This window comes from Armigeres subalbatus, chromosome 2 (genome assembly GCF_024139115.2).
Source record: "Armigeres subalbatus isolate Guangzhou_Male chromosome 2, GZ_Asu_2, whole genome shotgun sequence".
Classification (NCBI taxonomy): Eukaryota; Metazoa; Arthropoda; class Insecta; order Diptera; family Culicidae; genus Armigeres; species Armigeres subalbatus.
The window spans coordinates 125,209,115-125,235,353 of NC_085140.1; the positions used below are offsets into that span (position 1 = coordinate 125,209,115).

The 26,239-nt window shown below is 39.5% G+C and overlaps 1 protein-coding gene across 1 annotated transcript; it reads left to right on the forward strand.

Moving 5' to 3' along the window:
• Positions 1 to 1,489: 1,489 nt before the first annotated feature.
• LOC134209229 (mucin-2-like) lies at positions 1,490 to 19,732 on the forward strand. Its single transcript, XM_062685219.1, has 5 exons — positions 1,490 to 1,669; positions 15,311 to 15,553; positions 16,799 to 17,813; positions 18,336 to 18,593; positions 18,693 to 19,732. Exons 1-5 carry the CDS (start codon positions 1,490 to 1,492, stop codon positions 19,730 to 19,732), a joined length of 2,736 nt encoding a protein of 911 aa, XP_062541203.1.
• Positions 19,733 to 26,239: the final 6,507 nt, after the last annotated feature.

Sequence of the window (26,239 nt, forward strand, 5' to 3'; positions counted from 1 at the left end):
ATAAGCATGCAGCGTGCTTTGTATGATGGGAGTGGAAATGATGTCCAGCCTAATTTACGAAGAGCAAATAGTAAAAATTGCTTTTGTACAGATTCTAATCTCTCTTCGTGCGTGATTGAGAAAGGAGACCATACAATACTGCAATATTCCATTATTGATCTAACATAAGCTACATAAAGTGTTTTAATTGTATATGGGTCATGAAAGTTATAGCAGAAACGCTTTATGAACCCTAGCATGTTATTAGCCCTGTGAATGATTGTGTTGTAGTGGTCTACGAAAGAAAGTTTAGAGTCTAAGATTACTCCTAAGTCCTTACTCTTTCACATATTTCTACATATTGATTTCCTAACGAAATTGAAATGTTTGGTGTAGCTCTATTTCTGCTAAATGATATTAAGTTGCATTTCTTTACATTCAGTTCTAATAGGCTTTTCTTGCACCATATGTAGAATTTGTCTATTTCATTGCGGAATACATTGATGTCGACTTCATTTCTTACTTCCATAAAGAGCTTCATATCATCGGCATAAATTAACACTTTAATGTTTTTCAGAATGAAGGAAATGTCGTTTACGTACAAGATAAAAAGAAGAGGGCCCAAATGAGAGCCTTGAGGTACTCCCGAAGTGACTTGAATTGGTTTTGATTTGTGTCCATTGAAGTTAGGTATGATTCAAGTCATTTCAGGAGACCTGGTTTACTTCCAATTTTTGTTGTTGTTTTTAAAGCAGCATCGGTATATCAATGCGATCGAATGCCTTGCTAAAGTCCGTATATAGAGCTTCTACATGGTTGCCGTTATCCATTGCATTCAATGAAAAATCTACGAATTGAAGCAGATTTGTTGAGGTCGAGCGACCTTTAAAAAAGCCGTGTTGTGTGTCAGTTACTCTGTTTTTGATTTGCAAAAATAGCTTCTCGTTGACAATTGCCTCGAAAAGTTTTGGAATGCAAGAGATAAGGGCTATGCCACGATAATTACGTACGTCTGATTTTCGACCAGATTTAAATATGAAATTTGGCCGGATCGGACTATGGGCTCCAAAGCTATTTTTATTCGTAACTCTTGTTTAATTTAATTTCTCTGGATATGCGGAAAACGTTGAAGCATGTGACAATTTCTTTCTCGGTTATTGCGTACAATGTTCTTTGTCGAACCTATTAATTTCGTGTTCTCGCCCATTAGGTATAACCAGCCACCGCACATTTTCAAAAAGATCGGTAGTTAGGTTGTAAGACTCTAATTTTGTGGCCCCGGAATCGCTCAGTTCCAGAAGAGAACTGGCCTAAACCCCTAGCTGCTGGTCTAGCCACGGCAGCCGTTTGGGGTGGACTCAAAAGGCCTCTTCTGTTCCAGGTCTCAGGGTGTCAGGTGTGGGGAGGCTTTCGGGAGCGTGAAGACAGCCGAATAATTTAATTTTAATTGAGAGGCGCGTATTCATGCAAACATACACTTACGGGTGATTAGTTGGCTTCCCAATTATCGATGGCTGGCGGCTGGTCGCACGATGAGTCAGCCAAAGCGGTGGCTAGGTATCGAAGTAGCCAACGGATTGCCGAGGGGAAGGGCAAATCGGCGGGAGATCGATCGATGAAGCGGTGCATGGTGCGGTCGATGGAGATGAAGATGAAGCCAACGAGCGTGTGGCTAGGTGGCCGACGGGCGGTCGGACGATGCGGCAGCCGATAAGTGGCTTGGCGGTGATGCGGCTGGCGATCAAGATGTCGTCAGGTGGCCGGACGACGATGTAGTAGACGCTTATCCGGATAGTGATGCCGCTAACGGACTGCGAGGCGACAACGTGGCTCGCGGTAGACTTGAAACAATAGACCGACCGATGGTAAAACAATCGTGCGGCCGAAGAGGGGTCAGGCGATAACGCAGCGCACTAGTGGCCGTTAGGTGTGGGGCCGGGCGATGATGCGGCCTACAAATCCCCCGTCGGGCGGCCAGGTGTCACGACAAAGCCTATAGGCTGCCGTTTAACCGCGTGATGGGTGGGATGCCGGGTGGTAGGGTTACCACCAGGTGGAACCACAATCGAATTGTTTGATGATCCAGACGGGTGATGTCGGTTGGATGGAGTAGTTTCCAGGGGCGTCTAATTTGAAATCGCCGTGTAAATTTGAAATTGCCGTTTAAACTTTAGCAATATGTCTTAACGCTTGAATGGATTTAATATATATCTAATTTTTACCAATTTTTTGGGAAACGACTGTGGGGTTTAATCATAGATCATTAATTAACGGCTACGCAGTCTCATATGATTAAAACGAGTTTTTATTCGTCCGACGTTTCGACACGGGATTAGTGTCGGATATATATCTAATTAAATGTTACCCGCCGGTAACACGGTTGACGGAACCGCTAGTAGATCTCATTAGACGTAAGACGTAATTGCGAATCTTATTCAACTTTCTATAGAAACAAATATTGGCAAGAGTTTGAGGGCTACGAGTTCTGCTTTAACCAGGGTTAGTGGCGTAGCCAGAAAATTGGTCGGGGGGGTTTTGAACTTTTTTTTTTGGTAAAAAAAAATTGTTCTAAAAATTTTGTCTCTGGGGGGGGGGGTTATGTCCAAAACCACCCCCGTGGCTACGCCACTGACCAGGATAATTAAAAGTATCTACCTAGGTAACCAATAAGCATTAAAGTAAGCACTATAGTAGCATTATACTGGCATTGCATATGCTTCATGCTGTAAATAAGCATTTCGAAAACCGGGTTGTTCTAAATAGGCATTCTCAAAGCAATCATGAGAGGCATAGCCTTATAATAGCATTTTGAATGTACAACAATGTTTTCTTCCGTTAAGTGCAATGGACCAGCTACATTAGTGCCACTTTAAGGCATGTAGTGTTCAACGTTTTCCAATATGGAACCATATAGCGGGGACTATTTGTCCAATGAACTTACATTTGAGAATAGAAATCGGTACGTGCAGAATGTTTTTTTCCATTCCGACCATTGACATGAGTACTTGTCGTTAACCTAACCCTATCACTAATTACATAGTTTAGCTACATTTTTTTATTCCATTGCACTATTATTGATGGATGCATTAAAGCAGCACTACTGTAGCTGTTTTATTGCAACTGGGTATGACGTTTGTGATGGTTGCATTCTAAGATGAGTTAGACTAAGTTTCAATGTTCCTGAAGGGGCGTAGTGTTTATGTTGGGCAAAATTATTCCCACTACCATCTCTCTCTTATGGGCCAGCTGGTAAGGGCGATGACAACTACAGCGTCGGGTGGCAAGAGCGCGAGTTCGAATCCCCTTCGAAGAAAGTATAAAATTATGTTTCCATTTCAAATATGAAAAATACGATATAATATGAAAAAAAAACTATGTAAAAAAAGAATTAGAAAAAAATGCCATTAAAAAACCTTTTTTCTTGTTTTTAAAATTAAGCATTTATTCAGCATTTCGGATGCTGAATAAATGCTACTCAGCAAAATTTCTACTTTATCGATAAAGTAGGATTGAGCATTTAAGCAGCCATATATTGGCCTAAAACCTGCATTAAAGGCGACTATAGGGCTTATTGGCATTTAATGTTTTGCAGTAAAGGCGCATATAATGCCACTTAAATGATTTATATAATGCTTACTGGTTACCTGGGTAGTCTCGACCGAGTAGTGCACATGTCACATACCAGTTACTGTGACTCATGTGCGACCAAATCCAGTAACATTGGAGTTGCTGAAACTAAATCGCTCCGAATTGTGTTACTAGAGTCCGGTTAGATTCTGGTTTAATACATTTTATCTAATAATAGCTGCTGATGCGTAACCGAGCACAGGGTATTGAGCTAGTTAGTCCGTAGCTCGAATTATCGCCAAATAAATTAACTCAAATTTTCCACTTTTCTATCCGAAGGCCCAAAAGAAAATTAGAATAAGATGTAGGTAGTTTGTTTAAAAATATCTTTTACATGGCACGCTGATGCGATTAAACGAGGGTCGTTTGGCTGAAAATGTTCTATTCTTGTCTCTTTTCGTTTAAACATACTTGGTTTTTCAAAATGTGAGGATGGTAATAATGATACAAATAGTCTATTCAGATTACGTGCTTCAAAACTAGATTTATTAACGCCTTATTTAATTTAGAAATTATTTCAACGCTGACAGAAATTTCTGAAAGAATTTCTTAAGAAATTTCTTAAGGTATTTGCGAAAGAATCACCAAAGGAATTTCCGGTGGAACTCTTGAAGGAACTCTTAAATGAATTCCTAAAAAAATCTAAAGCAACTTCCGAAGAAAGTCCTAAGCGAATTTTCAAAAACCTAATAATTTTCCGAAGGAATTTGTTGAGGAATTCCGGAACGAATCCCCAAAGAAATTTTTGAAGGAATATCCGAAAGAATTACCAAAATATTTTCCGTAGATATTTGTAAAGGAGTTTCGGAAGGTATTTCCGGATAATGTTTAAAAGGAATTCGTGAATATATTTCTAAATGAATGATTCGAAGAATTTCCCAAAGAATTCCAGGAAGAAGTTTTGAATTCCGAAGGAACTCCTGAGGTAGATTCTGAAGTAATTCTTAAAATTTATTCTTTTCGAAGAAATACCCTCCCCCCACTATTATGGATCAATTAGTGTTGAAACCAATTTTCATAGTTCACTAAAAAAATGTAGGAGGTTGGAACTTTGAGTGTAAAAACGGTTCTGGAATCGTTTATGAATCAATTTTTGATTGGCACAGTGTTTCATGCATAAAATTTCATTAAAATATAGCCAAAAGCTAAATATTTGAACCGTGGTCAAAAATCATATTATGGATCACTTTTGGAAGCGGTCACAATTATGGATCAATTTGGTACATATTATGGTTCAGTATACTGATACACCCAGGTGTTTTTTTACGCGGTTGGAATTCATTAATTTCTCGGTTAACCTGAATTTTTACAGTTTTTCAAATACCCCCTGAATTTTCTTTGATTTTTTGTGAATTTTTTCATGGGATTAACCCATAGCTTCATTGACGATGAAGGTCTTAAACGACCAAAACCAAACCGTGTAAAAAAAACCTGGGTGTATTCTCATTTTCATCTCCATATGGCCTCCATATATTTATGGTCAATCCCTAAATTAGAGTGAGAAATGTCTTCGTTCATAAAAACAGCTTGTTTTATAAGCAAAAAATACACAAAGTAAAAGATGAATGATGGTGGATCATTCATACATTAATTCACGTTTGAAGGGGTGTGGAAGGATGGAGTAGTTCCACAGCAGCTTGAATAGGTTAGATGGCTTGAATTATTTCACCTACCGTCAAAAAATCATCCTCACTGTGTGGTTGAATTTGGATTGAAGCTCCGAATTAATCATAGTTTTTTTTACCGGGCATCTTCAACTCATAGAACCGTTTGAACATGGATAACACTCTATTCCAGCGTGTCTTGATATCAGCCATCGATAAAAGTTATTTTCCGAACTCAGAACGGACATAGTCTTGTAGCAAATATTTTTTTCACAGGTGATTGCCGAAAGAAAATTCCCTTTCACCAAGCGAACTTCTTCATTTGCTCGCAAGACTGTTGAGGGCCCAGGGTTGATATTCTTAGGGGGTGACTTAAGATGACGTTGCAGTGTTGTGAAAGGAACCTGGCGAAGGTTTGACGCCTTACGGATTATTTCCGTTTTTACGAGAATCGAATGCTGCTTTTTATAAAGCTTCGGAATTGTATTGCATCCGTTTTTTATATTTCTTGCAAGTTAAAGAAGATACGCTATGATGAGATGCTAAGGCCAGAGAAATAATGATAGATGGTTTTAACTGAATCTTATTGAATTTCAATTTCGACGGATTTCCATAGATTTGTTTATATCAGATCTCGGTGGTTTTAGCAGACCGACGAATTCCCAAGAACGACTCGGCAGTGTGTGAGAATCACTAGATTCAGGAAAATACTTCAATGGAAAGTGATCCATAATTGTGGGAATCTACTCGTTTCCGGTCACAATTATGGATCACTTTAATATTCTTTAATTTTTAACAGAATAAAACGAAAATGATGTAAACTCTGTGTGATTTGTGAAAAACATACCTTAATTTTGGTGTACGAACCATTTTTTCACTTTGATATGAAAAATTTAACGATTTTAAAGCTTATGAATGAAGCAACCACTTCTTGTGAAGCCACAAAAAATGTTGATATTTTGACAGATGCTCAACAGCAAGTTTTCAAATCCGCATAACTACCATTGTTTTTGGGTTGAAAAGCATGATAAACGCAATAAATGTTAGAAAATAAGTGTTTTTATGTAACAAAAATATATGCGGAGTTACATTATTGATATCAAGCTAGAAATTTAATGTCAAACACAAAAGTGATCCATAATTGTGGGTGATCCATAATTGTGGGAGGAGTGTATTGAGGAGGCATTTAAAATGGATTTTTAGATTTGTTTCCGAAGTTGTTTCCGGAGGATTTTTCAAATAAATCCCTCTAGTTAGCCTGTTTTTAGAGTCCTGGTTTTCCTCACAGCACTGCACCACTCCTTTCTTCCTCTTCTCCCTTCCTTCCTTCTGTGGCCGACGACTCGGCAGCGAGCAACTCTGTTCGCTGAGGGCCTACCGGTGGTATCGCCGGGGTGGCTTGGGGATCCTTCCAACTTTGGTAACTTTGTAGCTTTGTAACATCCGTTCGCTTCAAAATACTTTGGAATAGTGACCGCATCCCAGGGTAATGACCTCCTTTTTCAGGTCAGGTCAATTACGCCACCCCTTAATGGCTACTTAACGAAGGTACTTCTGGCCCTCTGGTGTTGGATTGGAGGACTATGGTGAGTGGTTGGATGCGGTCTTATAGGGTGGTGGAGGATAATCATGTCCTGCTATACTGCAGTTGCTAAGATACTAGCAAAACCTACACATAAAAACGAGTTTTACCTGCCATTCACAACACAGAAAAAAATAATGAAAAGTAAACAGCGCGTAAAACTTGCCATGCGGAAAGTTACACTATTCTTCGCAGAAATGGCCCTCTTCCTAACAAGATTGCTTACAACTTGCATGCAATATAGACGATTCACGGCAAATATTGTATACATTTAGGCTATATCCGTTCTGGAATTACGCTAATAATGACGTTCCATTTATGTGCATGATTTTTAGCGTAAATTTCAGTGGATTTTTCTATCTGTGAACCAATTAACGCATTAGACTACATTTTCAAGATTTTCTCGGAAACACTCATCACATAACCCGACTAGAAGAGCATAACTAAAACTAAACACAATTTTAACATATTGTGATATTTATAACTTATTTTAATACAATTGTGTTGTTAGTATCCATTATCTTTCGAATGTTGTAATAGAATTTTATCATAATATGATTTAAAAAATGCTTAATACCTAATTGCCCAATAGTAGGCAATTAAAATAGATGTTACAAAGTCTCCTAGCGATAGATATCACAACGCTGATACAATTTGAAAAAGGTCATACTCTGGAGACCTTCACGACCTGTAAAAAATTCCAACTGCCCAGTAGACAACATATTTTGTATCTGATTCTCCTATAAATTTCTAACAAAATATGTTATTTTTATGATAATATTGTAACAAAATTTGATAGTTTTTTTTTGTTTCAAGTAGTGTAATTTTTGATAGAAATTTAGATATTTTAACAACATCCTGTACCATGTTTCTAACAAATTTTGTTATAAAAATTTAATATAACATAATAACATATGTTGATATAATTTTGATATGACCTTCTAGTGTTAACATAACCAACACTTTAAAATCCGTTTTTAAATTCCCCATGAGTTTCTTTGAATTTTATTCTAGAATTTTTTGAAAAATTCCTGAGATAATTTCTAAAAGTATTGCTCAAGGAGTTTCCGAAGGAATTTCCAGAGGTCTTAGGATTTTCTTGAAAGAAATTAAAGACAAAAATCGATGTGAAAGTATTGACCTTATGTCTAAGGGAAATTCCAAAGCAATTCCTAGAAGAATTTTCGAAGGAATAATTGGATTCATTTCTGGATGATGGTTTGAAGAAATCTTTCCGGGAATCGCCGATGAACTTCCTGGAGTAAATCTTCAAAGGAATTTTTGGAGCAATTTGAGAATATATTACTGGTACATTTTCCAAAATCTAGGAATTTCTTCGTAAATTCTATTTGGAGTTCGTTCCTAAATACCTTTAGGAATCGCTTAAAAATATATTCAGGAAACTACTTCGGAAATTCTTTTAGGAATTCCTTCAAAAGTTCCATTTGACATTCTTTAAAATATTCTTCCAGAAATTACTTTATTCAGTTTTTTTAATCCCTTCATGAATTAAATCAGATTTTTTCAAAGAATTAATTCGGAGATTCTTTTTGGAACTCTTTTAGAATTTCCTACAGGAATTTCTCTACAAAATTCGACAGAAATTATGTTGGGAGCTCCTCCAGGAATTTCCTCTAGGATTTATTTTAAAATAATATGGTACACATGTCAAGCCTAGATCTACGATACCATTACTTTACTCGACATTGGCTGACTTAGACCTAGAAACAACTCGACATTTGTCCATAGAATATGCCTAAAACCTCATTAACTCAATATCATCCAATACCTCGGGAGAATTCTGAGGATAGTGCAAACTGAAAAAAAAAACAGTAATTTATGCCTCTAGCTGATAAAATTAGACTCCATACTGGAGGATTTTCAGGATTCCTTGAGGAACTTAAGAAGAGTAGAAACTTCAGAATGATTTTCCTGGTGAATTCCTTAGGAATTACTGAAGAAATTTCTAAAGAATCTTCCGGAAGATTTTTTGCAGGAACTTCTGGATGAATTTTGGGGGAACTTCTTGACGTATTGCTGAAGAAATTTCCGAAATAAATCCTCAGTGCGTTTGAGGTCTAAAATGCAGTTCAGTTATCAACCGGCTAGTGTATATGTATTTTTTATGTTTGAGAAAGACCATTATAATATTTGTAATACAGGCTGGACGGGCTCTCCTTGGCCGTGCGGTAAGACGCTTAACTACAAAGCAAGACCATGCTGAGGGTGGCTGGGTTCGATTTCCGGTGCCGATCTAGGCTATTTTCGGATTGAAAGTTGTCTCGACTTCCCTGAGCATAAAAGTTGGAACCAGTTCCAACCTAAGTGCTGTCAAAGTGTTTTTTTATTCGCTCAGGTTGGAACTAGGTTCGCACTAGTTCCAACCCCAAAGCTGTCGGGTTCGCACTGTGTTGTTTCACGGTTTCACACTGGGTTCACCAATACAACTGTATTTCAACTGTCAAAACCACGTGGGTGGGTGGGACTGGGCGGAATAAACAAGCAGAAGGGAGAAACGAAACTGTCTGTTTATTAAAATAAAATGCGCGTTGAAAATCTTTTTTTCCGGGAATTTCGTGATATTTGTTATTGTAGTTTTAAATGAAATTAATCCGGTACTGTTGCCTAGATTCAGCTTTAAAAATAATGTTTAAGGGAAGTTATGTATTCATGAGTTTATTCAGGTTTTCCTCACAGATGGTGTCCTAAATTAGGTCGGTGGATGGAATTATGTAGTTTGGGAACTCCCCTTGAAACCCGTTCACAAAATCCACTAAGAATTGTCAGACAAATATATTTGAGGAACATCGAACAAAATTATTTCTTATGCAGAATTTCTTTTGAAATTCTTCCAAAATCTTCTTTCGTGCGTTTCGGGAATTCTGCCAGAAATTACTTCAGAAATTCTTTCAGTAATTCTTTCTTGAATGTGGCGATATCTTTCAGGCATTCCTCCATATTTTTTCCAAGGGATCCTTTCGAGATGAATTCCTTTGGAAATTCTTCTAGGAATATCTTTGAATACTGTTCCAGGATTTTCTTTGGAAGTTGCTCCAGGAATTAATTTGGAAATTCCTACAATATAATTCCTTCAGGAAATCCTTCTGGAATACAGGAACTTACTCGAAGTTTCCTTCAGGAATTGCTCCGCAAGTTTCGTACAAAAATTCCCCCGGAAGTACCTTGAGCAATTCCTCCGGGAGATTCTTGAAAATTGAAAATGCACGGGCCCAAAATCCGGCGGAAAATTTTCTCAAGGTGTGAGGCTACTTTTATCAGGAGAGGTAGCGAGGAAAAAGATTAGCGAATCCTTGAGAATTTTTATTACATGCTTCTGAGTGTTCTCCGAAAAATAACTTTTGCAGAAATAGAGGAATTTTTGTAGAATAGAAAGTCCTTTTACATGAATTCCATACGGAATGCTTGGTATAAAAATGTGCACGGGATTATTGAATATAATTAAATAGGGGAACTGTTCCGATCTCCATCTCACTGAACATATATTCATCTCATCGGAAAACGAAGAAATGCAGCACCAATTTCGTCGCCTCTTTTTGTCAACATGCGTGCTCACTGCTGAGAAAAATCACAAAAATAATAAACAATCCAAATTCCAAAATGAGATGAATTCCAGGAGCAGTTTCCCTATTTATGTACACCCAAAAGTAAATTCCACTATCCGCAAAAATCAGTTCACGCACTTAACATATTTATTTATCATGATCAGATCACTGCCAGTGCACTGGATGCCCTGGATCATATGTTTCGAATCAAAACAAACACGATGCTACGCACACCAACATATCCACTGACAGATGGACCTGAAAATGTTTTTTTATTCAGGGTAGGAATGGGCGTTTTTCGGAAAAATATCGATACTGCCGAATCGATGTTTTTATTGTCGAAAAATCGATGCCGAAAAATATCGGCGTTGAAACATCGATATTCCGATATATCGATACGCCCGAAAAATTAAAAGCACGAGAAAAAAAAAAAAAAAAAAACAGGGTTAGTTTAGATTTTTTATTTCAGGTCATCGAATCGCACATCAAAGTTTCGCTGTTTCGCAGTTTTTAACAGATTGTGCCTAATGTGCTATATTTTTGGAATTCAAAAAATCGAAATCCGATATTCGCTAGAAAAAATCGATACAGTCAAATATCGAACTTAAAAAAATCGATACGAAATATCGATTAATCGGAGCGAAAATATCGATTCCCGATATATCGTATCGGTATCGCCCATTCCTAATTCAGGGTTCGGGTTGGCACTGACCCAGGTTTAAAAACGAATTCGACATAAGCTGCGAGGCGGCTCTGTCCCAGTGTGGGGATGTAATGCCAATAAGAAGAAGAAGAAGGCCGGACTCGATTATCCGGAGTGTTGATAAAAAATTTCACTCCGGATAATCGAATCCTCCTCCTGAAAATTTAACTTTTGCTCAAATAATCTTTATTATGGTTATATAACATCTAATAAAATATATCGTTGGTCCGTTCGTGGATTCTGACTACCGTTAGAGGTCAGCGCCGATCCGAAAATCGTTGGCGGCAACGTTTGTCATAATTTTTGTCGGCGATGGTTTGGCGAATTTTATTACGTTCGTAACGTAAAGCTTTGCTTTTCAGGATATTTTGAGACATTAACGGAAGAATCCTTTTAATTTCCCTGGAAAAATCTAATGAGCTGTCCTAAGAGATTCTTCCAAGTTTTTCGAATTTTCAACAGGAATTGCTCTAAAGTTTTCACGGGAAATTCTTTGAAATTTTCATGGGGAAATTGTTTAGGAGTTTGCCTATGCCACCGGGCATGCATGCTTCGAATTTAACAGAATTTCCTTGTGATTTTTTTAAAGTTTCACAAAAAACTGTTTCCAACGAAATTTCAACTGGATTTTTTACGGAATTTCTTTGGATTTCTACGTGAAATTCTTTATGTTGTCTATTAGTAATTGTTCGGGAATTCTACGAGAAAATTTTCAAAAGACGAATGGTCGTTTGGTTGAAAGTCATTTGACCGAATACCACATGGCCGAATAATACGTTTAGCCGAAAGCTATCTAGCCGAATTCCATACGGTTATTATGTGGAAAATGGTTTAGCGGTACGACCAAACTAGTCATTTAGACATTTGACCGAAAGGGTAGTTTAACAGGAAGGGCAATTTGGCCGAAAATATTATTTGGCTGATCGGATTATACGGCGAAAAACGTTGACCCGTTCAGCCAAACGCCATTTCCGAACAAATTAGCTGTCGGAGCAATTGCGAGAAAAGCGAGAGTCACTATCATTACTAGGTGTCTTGCACATATTGGATACGTTACGGATACACACTGATAATACATATTTCTATTTTTGTAAGATGGGTAAAAATATTACTCCGGATAATCGAGCCATTTTCTCCGGATAATCGAGCCTCCGGTTATTCAAGCCTCCGGATAATCGAGTCCGACCTGTATATATATAAAAAGAAAAAATCAATTTGCAAATGGAAGTTGCAGAATTTATTAGTAAGATTGAATTTTATATTTACCGATAAGCCATGCCCTTGTCATAAGACGAGTTTGTACGAGTTTGACAAGTGAAGACATTCCATTAAAAAGCTCAAAATAATTTTCTTAACGATGAGCCATGATTAGCCATGATTAAAATGTCTTCAAATGACATGTCTTAAATCTGGCATCGCTGTGTGGAAGAGTTCCTCATTATACTGATTCGCATTACACAGTATGTTTGGATAAATAGTAAAATGTTAAATTAAATATATTTGGACTAAGATCTTCCATATAATAGCTTATATGTCAATGTTTATTGGCTTTAGCCATTTTCAATTTAGCAAAAAATGGAGTGGAGCATTTCTTATAGATGTCTACTATATTAAAAGAACGAAAGTAAAATAAAAACCGAATAGGTATATAAACAATCTTGTATGCAGTAAATTGCTAAAGATAAAATATTTTAAGCTCTTTTTAGTGGAATGTATTCAACCGTCTAAGACGAGTTTAGTACTCTCCATTTAATTCCACTGCGTTTTGTTATCTTTGCAGATACGTATTTCGACCTCTATTTCGAGTACGAGACACAGAAGACGACCTCACAGTTGAGGTCGAAAAACGTATCTGCAAAGATAACAAAACGTAGTGGAATTAAATGGAAAGTACTAAACTCGTCTTATACGGTTGCTAAAGATAATTTTCTCAGCACGAGTTGCTCGTCCACGAGGCTTACTGGCTTCAATGATGCATGGGGACGATAATCCATCGCGTACAGTATGGATTAGTTGACTACATTCGAAAATTTCAAAAGAATTTAAATGGTTGGCTCGGTTGTTTTTAATGCATTTCAATATTCATCCCTTTCTTTAATGTATGCGTACATAAAGTGGTTGAAATTTTTTCTCTAAAGTTCATTTATTTGAAAATAATCTCAAAATACGCCTATTAGATATGACAAAATTGAGCGTACAGCGTATAAAATTTCTTGTTTTAAACACGATTAATGTATTTTAATATTGTTTTTTTATGATTATATTTATTATAATAAACATCCGCTACTTAAACATTCAATGTTTTGAAATTAAACCATGTTTTGGTCAAAATGGCAAACAAGTGAGAGGTAAGAACATTGCTATTTAACAATTCAATGCTGCTGGGCAAAATAGATGCTTTAATTTGTATGTTTCACCGGCATCGTATCTTATATATGATAGATAATCGAAGTCGAGCGAGACATACGATTAATTTGGGAAAATTCAGTCGGTAAATGATGAAAACAGATGTAAACATACAGAGAAAACGACAACTGTTAGGAATGACATAATTCAAATTTAGTATGTCTTCAACTTAAATTTGTTTTAAAGCTCGATTATTGTCTCAGGTCTATCATTAAGAGTAATTTTATTGAATCCAATCATTCAGAATCAAATCCTAAAAGTACAAGGTGCATGTTAAGGTATCGTACATAAAAACAGCTTTTCAACCCTATAGAGCACTTCTGATTGAATGTTGAAAAGATAGCTTAAAATCGTAATTTCATAATTAAATTTGGATTAAACTCCACGATCTGTTACCATAAGGGATACAATTGATTTCCCTGATTTGATTTCCCTGCGGCGAGTAAAAATAAACTTTTTTAAGAGTTCGGCAGCTTATTTAAGGATATCTTGGTGAATTTAAATGATTCAACCAAATTTGTTCCTACGGTGACTAAGTCTTCAAATATAAGATGACATCTTATAATGTATCCGTGTGCTGCTCTTTTATTAATATTATTATTAATGAGTCTCCTGAGCTTATAAGCTACCTATACATCGACTTTAAAATAAAGTTATACTTAATTTGAATTATGCCGTTCCCAACATTTGTCGTTTTCTCTGTATGTTTACATCTGTTTTTATCATTTACCGACTAAGTTTTCCCAAATTTATCGTATGTCTCGGTCGATCTCGATAATCTATCATATATAAGACACGATGACGGAGAAATCCATATCTTGATACATCTATTTTGCCCAGCAGCATTGAATTGTTAAATAGCATTGTTTATACATCTTACTTGTTCGCCATTTTGATTAAAACATGGTTTAATTTCAAAACATTGAATGTTTAAGTAGCGGATGTTTATTTTAATAAATATAATCATGAAAAAACAATATTAAAATACATTAATCGTGTTTATAAAAAGAAATTTTATAGAAAAAAATTCGCCGTACGCTCAATTTTGTCACATCTAATAGGCGTATTTTGAGATTATTTACAAATAAATGAACTTTAGAGAAATTTTTTTAACCATTTTATGTACGCATACATTGAAGGAAGGGATGAATATTGAAATGCATTAAAAACAACCGAGCCAACAATTAAATTTCCATTAGAATTTTTGAATATATCCATCAAATCCATGCTGTACGCTCAATTTTGAGAGTGACTGTTGTAACCGTTTGGTTACAAATTGTAGATTTTTGTTTAGGTTTATTGTTGTTTGTATCGGAACCTTCACGTTTTTCGTGTAAAAACAACAGAGCTACCACAGAAGCGTTAGGGTTTGGTACCGCTGTAATAACATGAGGGTGCTATAAAATATCCAACATGACATCATCTTGGAAGAATGCCATGTTGGATGAAAGCGAATTGTAAAATTAGCGGGAAAATATGGGAAGAAATTGATATATTAGAGTAGCCATTGCCCAATTTTGGCCTCTTAGTATATCAGGCGTCCGTGTGCTGTGAAGTGGAAGTGAAGTGCAGAATTTCAAGTGAACCCTCCCCCCCCTTTTTCTAGCAGGAGCTAGTGTGAACTCCGGGGAAAAAGTGTTCAGGTAATTCTGAACCCTGTACTGTGGAACTTGAAGTTAATTCTTGTGTCCATTAGGACCTCTCTTTTCCTACGTCTCTTTTTCTAAGACGTTTTCGGACTGCTTTTCCGTCCAGCACACGGTTCGGCCCGCGAAGTCATTTGACTTCCGCGCCTAATCCGTCAAGGATTGTGACGTCTTTCACCGGTCGATTCCTCGGGCCGTAGGCCCTAACCGTAAAGGAGGAATTCCCTTCTCGGCCGTCCAAGGTGGCTAAGCCACGGCCGGCCGATCGCGCCTACGAGGGAAGACGCCTGCCCACCATCGTCCAGCAACGCCCGCTGGTCCCGTCGGACGACGATCGTCCGCATAGCCGCTCGCCTCGCTATTCCGGCGAGATTTCTGGCCGCACAGCTGGCCAGGAGTCGCTGTGCCGGCTATTCCGGCCCCAACAACCAACAGCAGCAGCGGTATGTACCGGTACCAACGTTTAAAATAGGTCACACTTAACAAATTAACACAAATTTATTACACAGAACAACACGCACACAAAACCCTTGATTACCCAGTAGTTAGCCGACCCTGGGATTGCCGGAGAGTCTCTTGCATCTTGGTTGGTCTAGGTATTGATAGTTGACGATTCAAGAAACAGTAGTTTCACTGTACATATACATTTGTGTGATGTGCCAAAACTAGTAGAACTTGCTTCGTATTTTAAATCTGTTTATGAGTCAAAAGTAGAGTTTGTTCGTGTTCAAAAATAGCAAAGACATTAAATATCGAATAAATCAGAAAAAATAGCTACTGCCTAATGCAAATATCAAAGTCTCACTCGCTCTCCAATCGGACTTATTTGTCATTTGCCACGAGTCGGCTTTCAGATAGAACCTGCTGCCATCTCCTTTGTTTTCCTACTTTCTAAAGCCTCATCTTTATTCATGCGAAGAAGTGACTCCGATCGAACTGGACGTCCTTGAAGATCCTTTTAGGCAAGCTCTTCAGGTTAGTGGTATCAATGGAACCATTGTTGTGTCTAGCTCGGTTGGGTAGTTTCCGCTAGAAACGTCTCGATACCGCTTGTTCTATCAATGATGCCTATTTGTTCGAATCTCGCATAGTTTTATGATCCTGCTCGGAGTCGTGATTGCTGCAAAGTGCATTCGCGAAGCTGTGGCAATAAAAAGTCGCATCTGTTTTTCACATTTTATCGTTCACATCGCGAGATATTTAGAATCTTTGTCCTTGTACACGGAACTGCGCGAATGGTACGGGTGAGATTCCGAAACTTATGCAAATTTCACTTCTTTTATTTGGGAACAACTTTTTCGGTTCTTCATCGTTTGCTTACGTGAATAGAAGGTTTGACTGCATCAGAAGAAGCGACTTTTTCTTCTCTGATTGTGCTTCGCTGATATTATGTGGACTAGATTTTTGTCCATGTATCTGAGCATACTGCCTAAAGATCAGGGTTCCTTTAGCGACTTTTATCCGTTTTGTATGTATAAATATGGGATACGAGTGAGAATTAGCAGTCAGTCGTCATTTTGATACCGAGTGGTGTGTCAAAATTAACAAAATTTAAGAAGTCATTATTTATTGAATTAGGTGCTAAATGTAGGAAGTATGAACTGTTAGTGATATTAGAAACTAAAACATGGTATGATTATGTGGAATTGTGTATCGATCATAAAACTAATTGGACGTTTATTCAACAGTTGAAATTATTGTGGTTCCTGTTGCTTGTGACGGTTGTGATTCGTGCTACCAGTGTGTTAGGCCCAGACGGCTATATAGATTCGAGACCCACCACGCCTGCAAACGGAAAGCACATTTGTTTGAATGGGGGAATATGGCCGCTTTGTTCATCTCTATTTACACCAGTTGTGATATCTTCTGGACCTACGACTCCATTTCCAATTGTAGCAACGGCTAAGCCTATTTGTTCGAATGGAGGCTTCGGACCTAATTGTGTGCTTCCAACTAGTCCCGTTCCTTCACAAATCAGTTGCACAAACGGGGGGACACTGCCTTTTTGTTGCACCAATGGAGGTGTTGGACCAGAATGTGAGACTCCAGGATTATCAAAACCACCATCGATAAGCTGCGCCAATGGTGGTATTCCACCTTTCTGTTGCGAGAACGGTAGAGTTGGCCCAGATTGTGAGATCTCTATCCCAGTTACATGCGGAAACGGAGGTGTTCTTCCATACTGCTGCAATAACGGTGGCGTTGGACCTGACTGTGTAATTAATAAACCACCATCATCAACTCCACCACCATTCATCCCACAGCCTGTGACACAACAAAGCTGCTTGAATGGTGGAATTCCTCCAAACTGTGCAGCTCCTAAACCACCAAAACCACCATCATGTCCTAATGGTGGAGTCCCACCTTACTGTTGCACCAATGGAGGAAGTGGGCCAAATTGTGCCCTCCCAATAACTCCGTCCCAGCAAGTTTGTCCATTTGGAGGAGTTCCTCCGTACTGCTGTGCTAATGGTGGTCAAGGCCCTTATTGCATAAGCATTCAACCAGCCATCGAATTCGCACCACCACATGAAGTCATCCAACAACCTTCAAGTCAAGGGACGGCTAATGTTGGTACGTCTTATTACAATCCAGTGCCAGCTCCTTGTCCCTACGGAGGGCTTCCCCCTTTCTGCTGTACAAATGGCGGCTCCGGACCATACTGCCAACTTCCCATTCAGCAGCCCGTTTGCCTCAACGGAGGTCAACTTCCGTATTGTTGCACCAATGGTGGAGTTGGTCCTGGTTGCTCTATCCCACTAATACAGATACCGATTCAGCAACATGGTTGTCCTAATGGAGGACAACTTCCATATTGCTGCATTAATGGTGGAATTGGACCAAGCTGTTCTGTCCCTCAGCCTCAGATACCCATCCAACAGACTCAGATTCCCGTCCAACAACCTCAAATTTCCTTCCAACAACCTCAAATTCCTTTCCAACAACCTCATATTCCCTCCCAACAACCTCAAATTCCCGTTCAACAGCCTCAGATACCTATCCAACAAACTGGTTGTTTATTCGGAGGACAGTTGCCTTACTGCTGTACCAATGGTGGAGTCGGTCCCGATTGCTCGATTCCATCAATTCAAGTTCCTGTACAGCAACCCAGCTGCCCCAATGGAGGACAGCTCCCTCATTGCTGCACTAATGGTGGAATTGGACCCAATTGTGCGATTTCTCAAACTCCTGTTCCCGTGAAGCCATCCGGATGTCCTAATGGAGGGCAGCTTCCTTATTGCTGTACGAATGGCGGTGTTGGTCCAGATTGCTCCATTCCACAACCTCAGAAACCAATTCAACAGCCCGGATGCCCCAATGGAGGACAACTTCCTCATTGCTGCACCAATGGTGGAGTTGGACCCAATTGTGCGATTTCTCAAACTCCTGTTCCTGTGAAACCATCCGGATGTCCTAATGGAGGGCAGCTTCCTTATTGCTGTACGAATGGCGGTGTTGGTCCAGATTGCTCCATTCCACAACCTCAGAAACCAATTCAACAGCCCGGATGCCCCAATGGAGGACAACTTCCTCATTGCTGTACTAATGGTGGAGTGGGTTCAGACTGTTCGATTACGCAAACATCCTGTTCTAATGGAGGTGAATTGCCTTACTGTTGTACAAATGGAGGCCAAGGACCGAATTGCGAAGTTGCAACTTCTCCCAAACCAACAACTTCCACAACTCGTCGAACCACAACAACTACCAAGCGTACGACAACCCGTCCACAGACTACCACTCCTAGACCAGTTATCACAGCCCGTCCACCCACAACAACCACCAGGTCCACAACAACACGTCCGCCGACCACAACAACGAGAAAAACAACAACAGCTCCAATTACCACTAGAAGGCCTACGACGACCACCAGTAGAACAACAACCTCAACACGACGTTCGACAACAACCACTCCTCGTCCAACAACTACTACCCGTCGTTCAACAACAACAGTTAGCACTCGACCAATCACCACAACCCGTCCACTAACCACAACCCGTAGAACAACGACCACAACACGAACAACCACTAGAAAACCCACAACTACAACTAGAAAAACAACCACCACTCCACGACCAACGGTAACTACACGGCGCCCGGTGACCACCCCAGCAAAAACAACAACTACCCGTGTTTGTCCATTCGGAGGCAGCCCTCCATTCTGTTGTACCAATGGGGGTCTTGGCCCAACATGTTACGTTCCAACCGCGAAGCCTCCAGCCACGACCACTCGCCAAACAACCACAACTACGCGTAGAACCACGCCAACAACCAGAAGAACGACAACAACCACTTCTCGGAAAACTACAACGGTCACACAACGGCCAACAACGTACAAACCAGTATGTCCTTCCGGAGGATCTCCCCCGTATTGCTGCACAAATGGCGGACAAGGGCCCAACTGTGCCGTCCCAAGTCGACCCACTTCTCGACCACCGAGACCACAAACTTGTCCATCGGGTGGTGTTCCTCCCTATTGCTGTACTAATGGAGGCAAGGGACCCAACTGTGAATCACCTGCATCATCATTACCTGCGGTACCAGGATATCTTCCACCCGTCAGCAGTGGTGCCATTTCCAATGGTTACAAGTATGACGTCGGTGAACCTCCGTTTGCCACTTGAGATTGATACGATTCTAGTTTAGTCAAATAAATAAATTATTTGTTCGTTGAAGAACAATATCGTGATAATCAATAATCGATAAAGATTTTTCTTTGACCGTTGAACTCTTTCATTTTCATTGATCGGACCACACAAATAACCCATTCATCAGAGCAGAACATTTAGCACGCACAGTTCTCACGCCAGCTACGTACCGATCGCCGCCGTCGGCCCGATCAAGTCCGTTAGTCAGGAAGCAGTCTGCGCTGGTAAATCGGATGCGATGCGCTACATAATTAGCTTCAATTATGCCCTCCCGGCGATCGAATCAGTTTTTTTTTCGGCAAGTGATGCGTACCTTCCGATCCCATATGAAACCGATCCCTCCGAACAGAAAACCTGTGCATAACGGACGGATGCTGAGAAGTATGACCCAGTGCATGGTCACGAACGTCAACAAGTCGCGCGTGTTCTCTCCTCACGCGAACTCCGATCTATCAGTTTGTGATAGTGACGAGCGCAAGGGTTGTTTCAGTACATACAGCAGAGAGGTACGTTCTCTGTTCCTGCAGCGTGATGCCGGATGCAGCGAAAGTGACGCCTCTCCGATTAATGGATGAGCTTTTGCCTGTCCTAAGTCAATACCGTTGCAAGAGCTTTTCAAAAAGTAATAATGTGGGAAATCGTCCAAAGCAGCTCTCAGAATTCTCTTCTCAATAATCTATATAAAGCTTTTACTGCCGCCACAAGTACAAATTGTCCCATATTGATATAGGGGGAAAGACGGCTTTGGCAGGTTTTGTTCTATTATTGGCAGGGGGGTTTTTGTCGATCAAATTTTAAGAAATTTGGCCACAATATTCTTTGATATGCAAAGAATGTTTAGGCCAAATTTGAGCCTAGTCAGTCACAAAAAACCCCCGGCCAATAATAGAACAAAACCTGCCAAAGCCGTCATTCCCCCTATGTAGTATTTATTTCAATATGAGGCAGTTATGCTTGCGGTGGCAGTTTTTTTATTGCATTTATTTAAAAGGCTCATTCGCCAATGAGCATAATGGAGCCGCATCTTTTTTGAATTTTTATCATTAGCATTGTTACGGTGTAATTCGTAGATTGGACACTAGTGATACTCATGTTTTACTTTTAAGATCCTTATCTAGAATCAGAAATTAAGAAGGGGAGTGGTCCTTGATTCCAGTCCCAAACAAAAATACCAAAAGCATGAGGATTACTACTCCTGGCCACGCCAATCTTCACCGTGACTAGGGACAGGAAGGAAGTGTTGATGTGGTACTTACTTAACGAGAGGCCACCGACTTAGCGACACCCTCATAAGTACCACGGAGTTGGATAATGAGGAAGGTAATCGTTGGGTCAGGATTTGCTTGTAACTGGCAATCTAACCGTGGTAGATCTTACCCCGTAACACACCACGTAAAGGTGTCTACCCAGCATTACGGGTCGGAGCCGCATCTTTTTTGAATTTGTACAAATTCATAATTTGTACAAATTCATAATTTGTTCTTAATCAATTTAGTTAATTTATGGGTTCACTTTGGCGAACCAAAAGACTCACGGTTTGGTCAATGTTATGGATTACAGAATAAAAATATAGGGCGGGATGAGAACTTGGGTTCTTCTTGTTGTCCTTTGGCAGTGTTGTTGTGATGATACGGACAACTGTAAGGGCAATTTCACCAGTGGTCTACTCTTGGTCCAAATTTATACCACATTTGGACTACATCCAAATGAAAAAGAAATACCGCATCAGAAGCGTTCGCACCAGTGGTCTATCTCGTTTGATGTAAATTTCTAGCGGAACATGACAGATCGGCTGATAATTTGAACGAGAATTCAAAATATAACTTGAAATATGTTTCAGAATTATTATATTTTAATAAAACAGTGAAAGCAAACAATTGATTTTATCTTTAAATGAAACAAATTAAGAAAAGCACGGCCCAAACTTTGCAAACGCACGCATTACAAGCTTTGAAAATGCGTAAAAATTTTTGGGAGATAATTTTACTAAATTAATGATTTCGTGTGTGTTACTTCTACGTGAAGTTAAACGATTTACAATGATATGGAAATGCTAATATCATCTTCCAAACTTGGACGTACATGTTCATGATAGCATTAGAGGCGAAAGTATAGAATTGATAGTTCCGTTAGGATACGGCAGCCAGTGGAGATATATTAGCTTCCACACTGATATTCTTCCCTCCCCCTTCATACGGGAGCTTGGCAGAAGGAAGGTCGTGCGATATGTGCCATCACAAATATTGCCCTCCGCTCGCTTTCAAATCGACTTCTATAAAAACATTCTTCATGCCTGCCGTATCCTAACGGAACTATCAATTCTATACTTTCGCCTCTAATGCTATCATGAACATGTACGTCCAAGTTTGGAAGATGATATTAGCATTTCCATATCATTAGATAATTTTAGTTTGGATAGAGACGAGGATTGATTGGGTAGTCATCCTAAGCAACTGTTAAAGCTTACCGCTTCCACAAAGGACTGTATTGTCACACATCAAATATCTATTTTTTAACGTGCTCGTCTTTTCATTGTTTTGGTAGTTCTACTCTTGCACTCGGAGCCTCGATTAAAGGGTAACCATCAAGCTCAAAACCAAATCACCTGCTTTTTCTCATGACAGTCCATATGGTGGGTACCTACATGGATACCTGGTTGGCTACAGCGTCGATATAACTATGCCTGGCGTATTGTAGAGCTCCATAATCGTCGATCTTGGGCGATGTTCCTCCAGTTTTCCCGAACGTTCAGGGTCCCCAGGTCCGTTTCCACCGCGTGCAGCCAGCGTGTTCGTGGCCTTCCTCGAAGTCGCCGGCCTCTATCTGGTTCTCTGTTGAATATTATTTTCGGTATTCTTTCTTCCATAATTCGCACTAAGTGACCTACCGTAAAATCAATGAACAGATGGTGAGTCTGCAAGTTGTACTCCCGGAATTTATCAAGGATCTTCCGCAGGCTGAACATTTGATCCGTTGTTGATCGGCCCTCACGTAAAACCTGGGAACGCTTGGGAACAATGCCGCTACGTCGAAATACCATTATGTCCTCTTCTTAGATGCGTCCTGATTTCAACAGCTTCCAACAGCGAACTCCTGGGTGTTGATGACTGACCTGCTGAGGAAAGGTTTCGGCATACTTTGGAACTCCTTCACTAACCATTTGGCCAAATTTTGGGTGGGGGAGCCCACTGATGAAACTATCTCTCGCATCTCCTTCCCGGGTTTGTGTATCTTTGGTAGTCCTTTAATCCTTGGTAGCACCGGATTTGCTGTCTTCACTCGAGCTTCTCCGATGATCGCCTTACGCTCTCAAATGCCTGTATGGTCCTCCGTTGATTTTTGTCGTCACCTGTTCGTCGTACTCCTCTTTATCCATTATCACTACTGCATTGCCTTTGTCGGCTTTTGCGTAGTATACTGGTTTTTCCTTGAGCTCCTTTAGAATCCTCCTCATATTTAGGTTCGTTGTCCCGTGTTGCCCTTCTTCGATGGCGTCTGCTACGATGTTCCTCACTGTATTCTGATTCTGTTGTTCGATGTTTCGGGAAATTGCTGTCTCCATATTCACGATGATCTGTTCCACGTCCGCTTTTTGCGTAGTCGCATATCCTAAACCCTTGTTGAGGTGTGCTAATTGTTCCTCTGTAAATTGCTGTGTTGAACGGTTAACGACGAATCCTTCGATTATCTGTACCGTGGGGTTGGTGGTTCTACCTTCAGTCGTTGATTTCCCTCGTAGATCGGTCAATTGGGTCATAAAGCCCTACCACGTTTATGGTTGCAAACGATATTACATCGGTCAAGCATACTTGAACCGATGTAAAAATTCTGGTAAAAGTCTTAATTGGGTCCTAAAATGAATAATCGATTTTCGATTTTCTTTCAGGTAACAATGAAGTTAATCATCCTGAACGCGTCAGTTTTTCTTTCGACTCAAAAATCGAAAGGAACATTGTTTAATTTGAAATTTAAAAATAGATGAAAATGCTTCCTAGACATTTTCGGTCTTGTTTGACGTACGGAATAATATGATTCAAACGCACCAGCAAAACACCACAGGGCACTTGACGCAACCTTTGACAGTTGGTATATGGGACTGACGTTTTGGGCTGATGGTTTATTCGTTCTGAAACACAAAAATATCATTTCTACTAATTAGGACTTTTACCAGAATTATTTATAACATCGGTTCAAGTATGCGTGACCGATGTAATACCGTTTGCAACCATAAACGTGGTAGGGCTTTAGGACCCAATTGGTTTAAAACGCTTTTTAGAGCAAAATCATTTTTTTTGGGAAATGTGTGAAATGATCCGTTTTGGCATGAAAAACTCAGACGTGATGCATTCCTTTTGAATCACAAACGAATTAGTTCGCACGGGACCGCATAAAGCTTCAGTTTTATGAATGATTTTACCAACACTGCGAACGACTATAGGATCTGTATTGTAATCCAGTTAAATAGTCAATTATTTTTAGTTGCAACATCTAATAGACACAAACATAGCTAGATAACGCGTCATGCAAAAACGAATATCACGCCGTCAATTTTGAAATAAGAATTATCTGTAACTGATAAATGATGACTGCGACATGACATAACATAAGACGAAAACGTACAAAGCAGATGTAGGTTGTACATCTCTAGCTTGGCGTAGTGCCCCTTAATTGACATCTTCATAAAATCCGATTCCGCTTTCTTACTAATTGTTTTTGGGATTTGAGATCCATTAGCGTAACTACAGGGAGGCTAGGGGGGGGGGGGGGTTGGCTATAGCCCCACCTAGAACTAAATTAGCCCGCCTAGAATTTTTGCCGCTTTGCATGAATATTGTTCATATCTAGCTCTCTGATCATATATAGGCGTAACTGCCAGGAATTAGTTCTCTTCATTCACATCTCTCTCTACGAAACATTGAATCTGTTTTAACAAATTTTCGATAGGAATGATAGGAATGTTAAACACGAAACATAGTACGCTCCCTTGATTCTCCAGCGCCAGATATCATTACTTTAGGAAATTGGAGTAGGAACAGTGGTTCCATGCTGATGCAATATTGATTGAATAAATAATAGAAGCAACAGACTAAGAAAACAAATACAATTTCTAAAATTTTGATTGGATAAAGAAAGTTCTAGTGGCATACTGAACTGTCTGTATGGTCTTAATATTGACACAGCATAAATTGTTTAAGGAACACAGGATGCCTAGATTATCGGCATATTTCTTAAAAATCCTGATTCAAAATTGGTTTTCTCAGCAAGTTTTAAATCTTTGAATATTTTAAAGTTTTCACAGAGTTTTGCGAGTATATTTTATTAAACCTAGCGTGTCCATAGTTCTTAAAGATGCATGGCCTTTCTGAAAGAATGATCAAAAGAATCCTTCCGAAAAAGTGAGAGCCAAATACTACGTATCATATGTCTGTATCGATCCAGATATTTTGAAAGCATTTCTTTCTGTATCTTTGAATGGTAATTTGGGGGATTTTTCTGCTATTTCCAGAAAATCAATTAAGAGAGTCCAGAAAGGCAAAATCTTGAGTTTTCAACAAAAATTTAAATGAGAAAGAAATCAAAATTATTTCGGATGGATAAAACTCCACAGGCGTCTTACTACCCAACAAACAATTTAAGTTGAATAAGCTAGTTTTTTAGCTGAACAAGCCAAATTGTGGCGAAATAAGTTCTTTATCAGCCTCCAATGCTTGTTGGGTAAGCTCATATGTCTTTCTAATCGCATAAAGGTTTTCTGGAATCCAACGACAGAAAATTCGTCACTCATACTCAACAATGCGCCTTTCCAATCACAGGCAAAATCAGAATTTTGAAGGAAAATTTCGTTTGTCTACTCTGACATTAACGTCAGATGATTTGCCATCCATGGAGAAACAAATTTCTGCAGCTTCGGCAAGCGATTATGATTTGCACTTTGAAGTATGTTCGTCTCGGCTTAACCTCCTCTAGTGTATCTGAGAAAAACCGATTTGTTTTCAATAATGTTCCTTTCCAATTACAAACAGAAATAACATCTGAATTTTGAAAGAAATTATCACTTGACTACTACTGACGCCAACGTTTCTGCAGCGTTGCTCTCCGACGAGCGTTGGTGATTCTGATACTGACGGAAGCTTCCTTCAGTACCGCGAGAATGCAACCGACGGCGACGCCATTGCTTGCTATCAACCCTTTCTTTTTATAAAATGCTGGTCCTGAAAAGAGTCGATTTTCAATCCACAATGCGTCTTTCGCATCACTCACAGCAATCAAACGCTAATCCGAATCTTGCGTTAAAAATCCACTGCTGCTGCTGTCCGACGGCCACTCGATAATTTTCCGCTAAGACGCTAAGGATAAAAGTTCAGCACCGCCACTGATATCCCGAGACCGCAATCGACGCCTAAGAAGTACAGATTTTCTTTTCACAAAGCGCCTTTCTAATCACTGATAGAAGCGAAACGATAGTCTGAGCATTGCATGGAT

Bases quoted from the DNA above. Each gene is read 5' to 3' on its own strand.
- LOC134209229 (XM_062685219.1), top strand. From the start codon at position 1,490: ATGGCTGGCGGCTGGTCGCACGATGAGTCAGCCAAAGCGGTGGCTAGG. The intron at 1,670-15,310 runs GTCGGACGATGC...CTCGGGCCGTAG, and splicing joins GGCTAGGTGGCCGACGGGCG to GCCCTAACCGTAAAGGAGGA. The intron at 15,554-16,798 runs GTATGTACCGGT...TTTATTCAACAG, and splicing joins AACAACCAACAGCAGCAGCG to TTGAAATTATTGTGGTTCCT.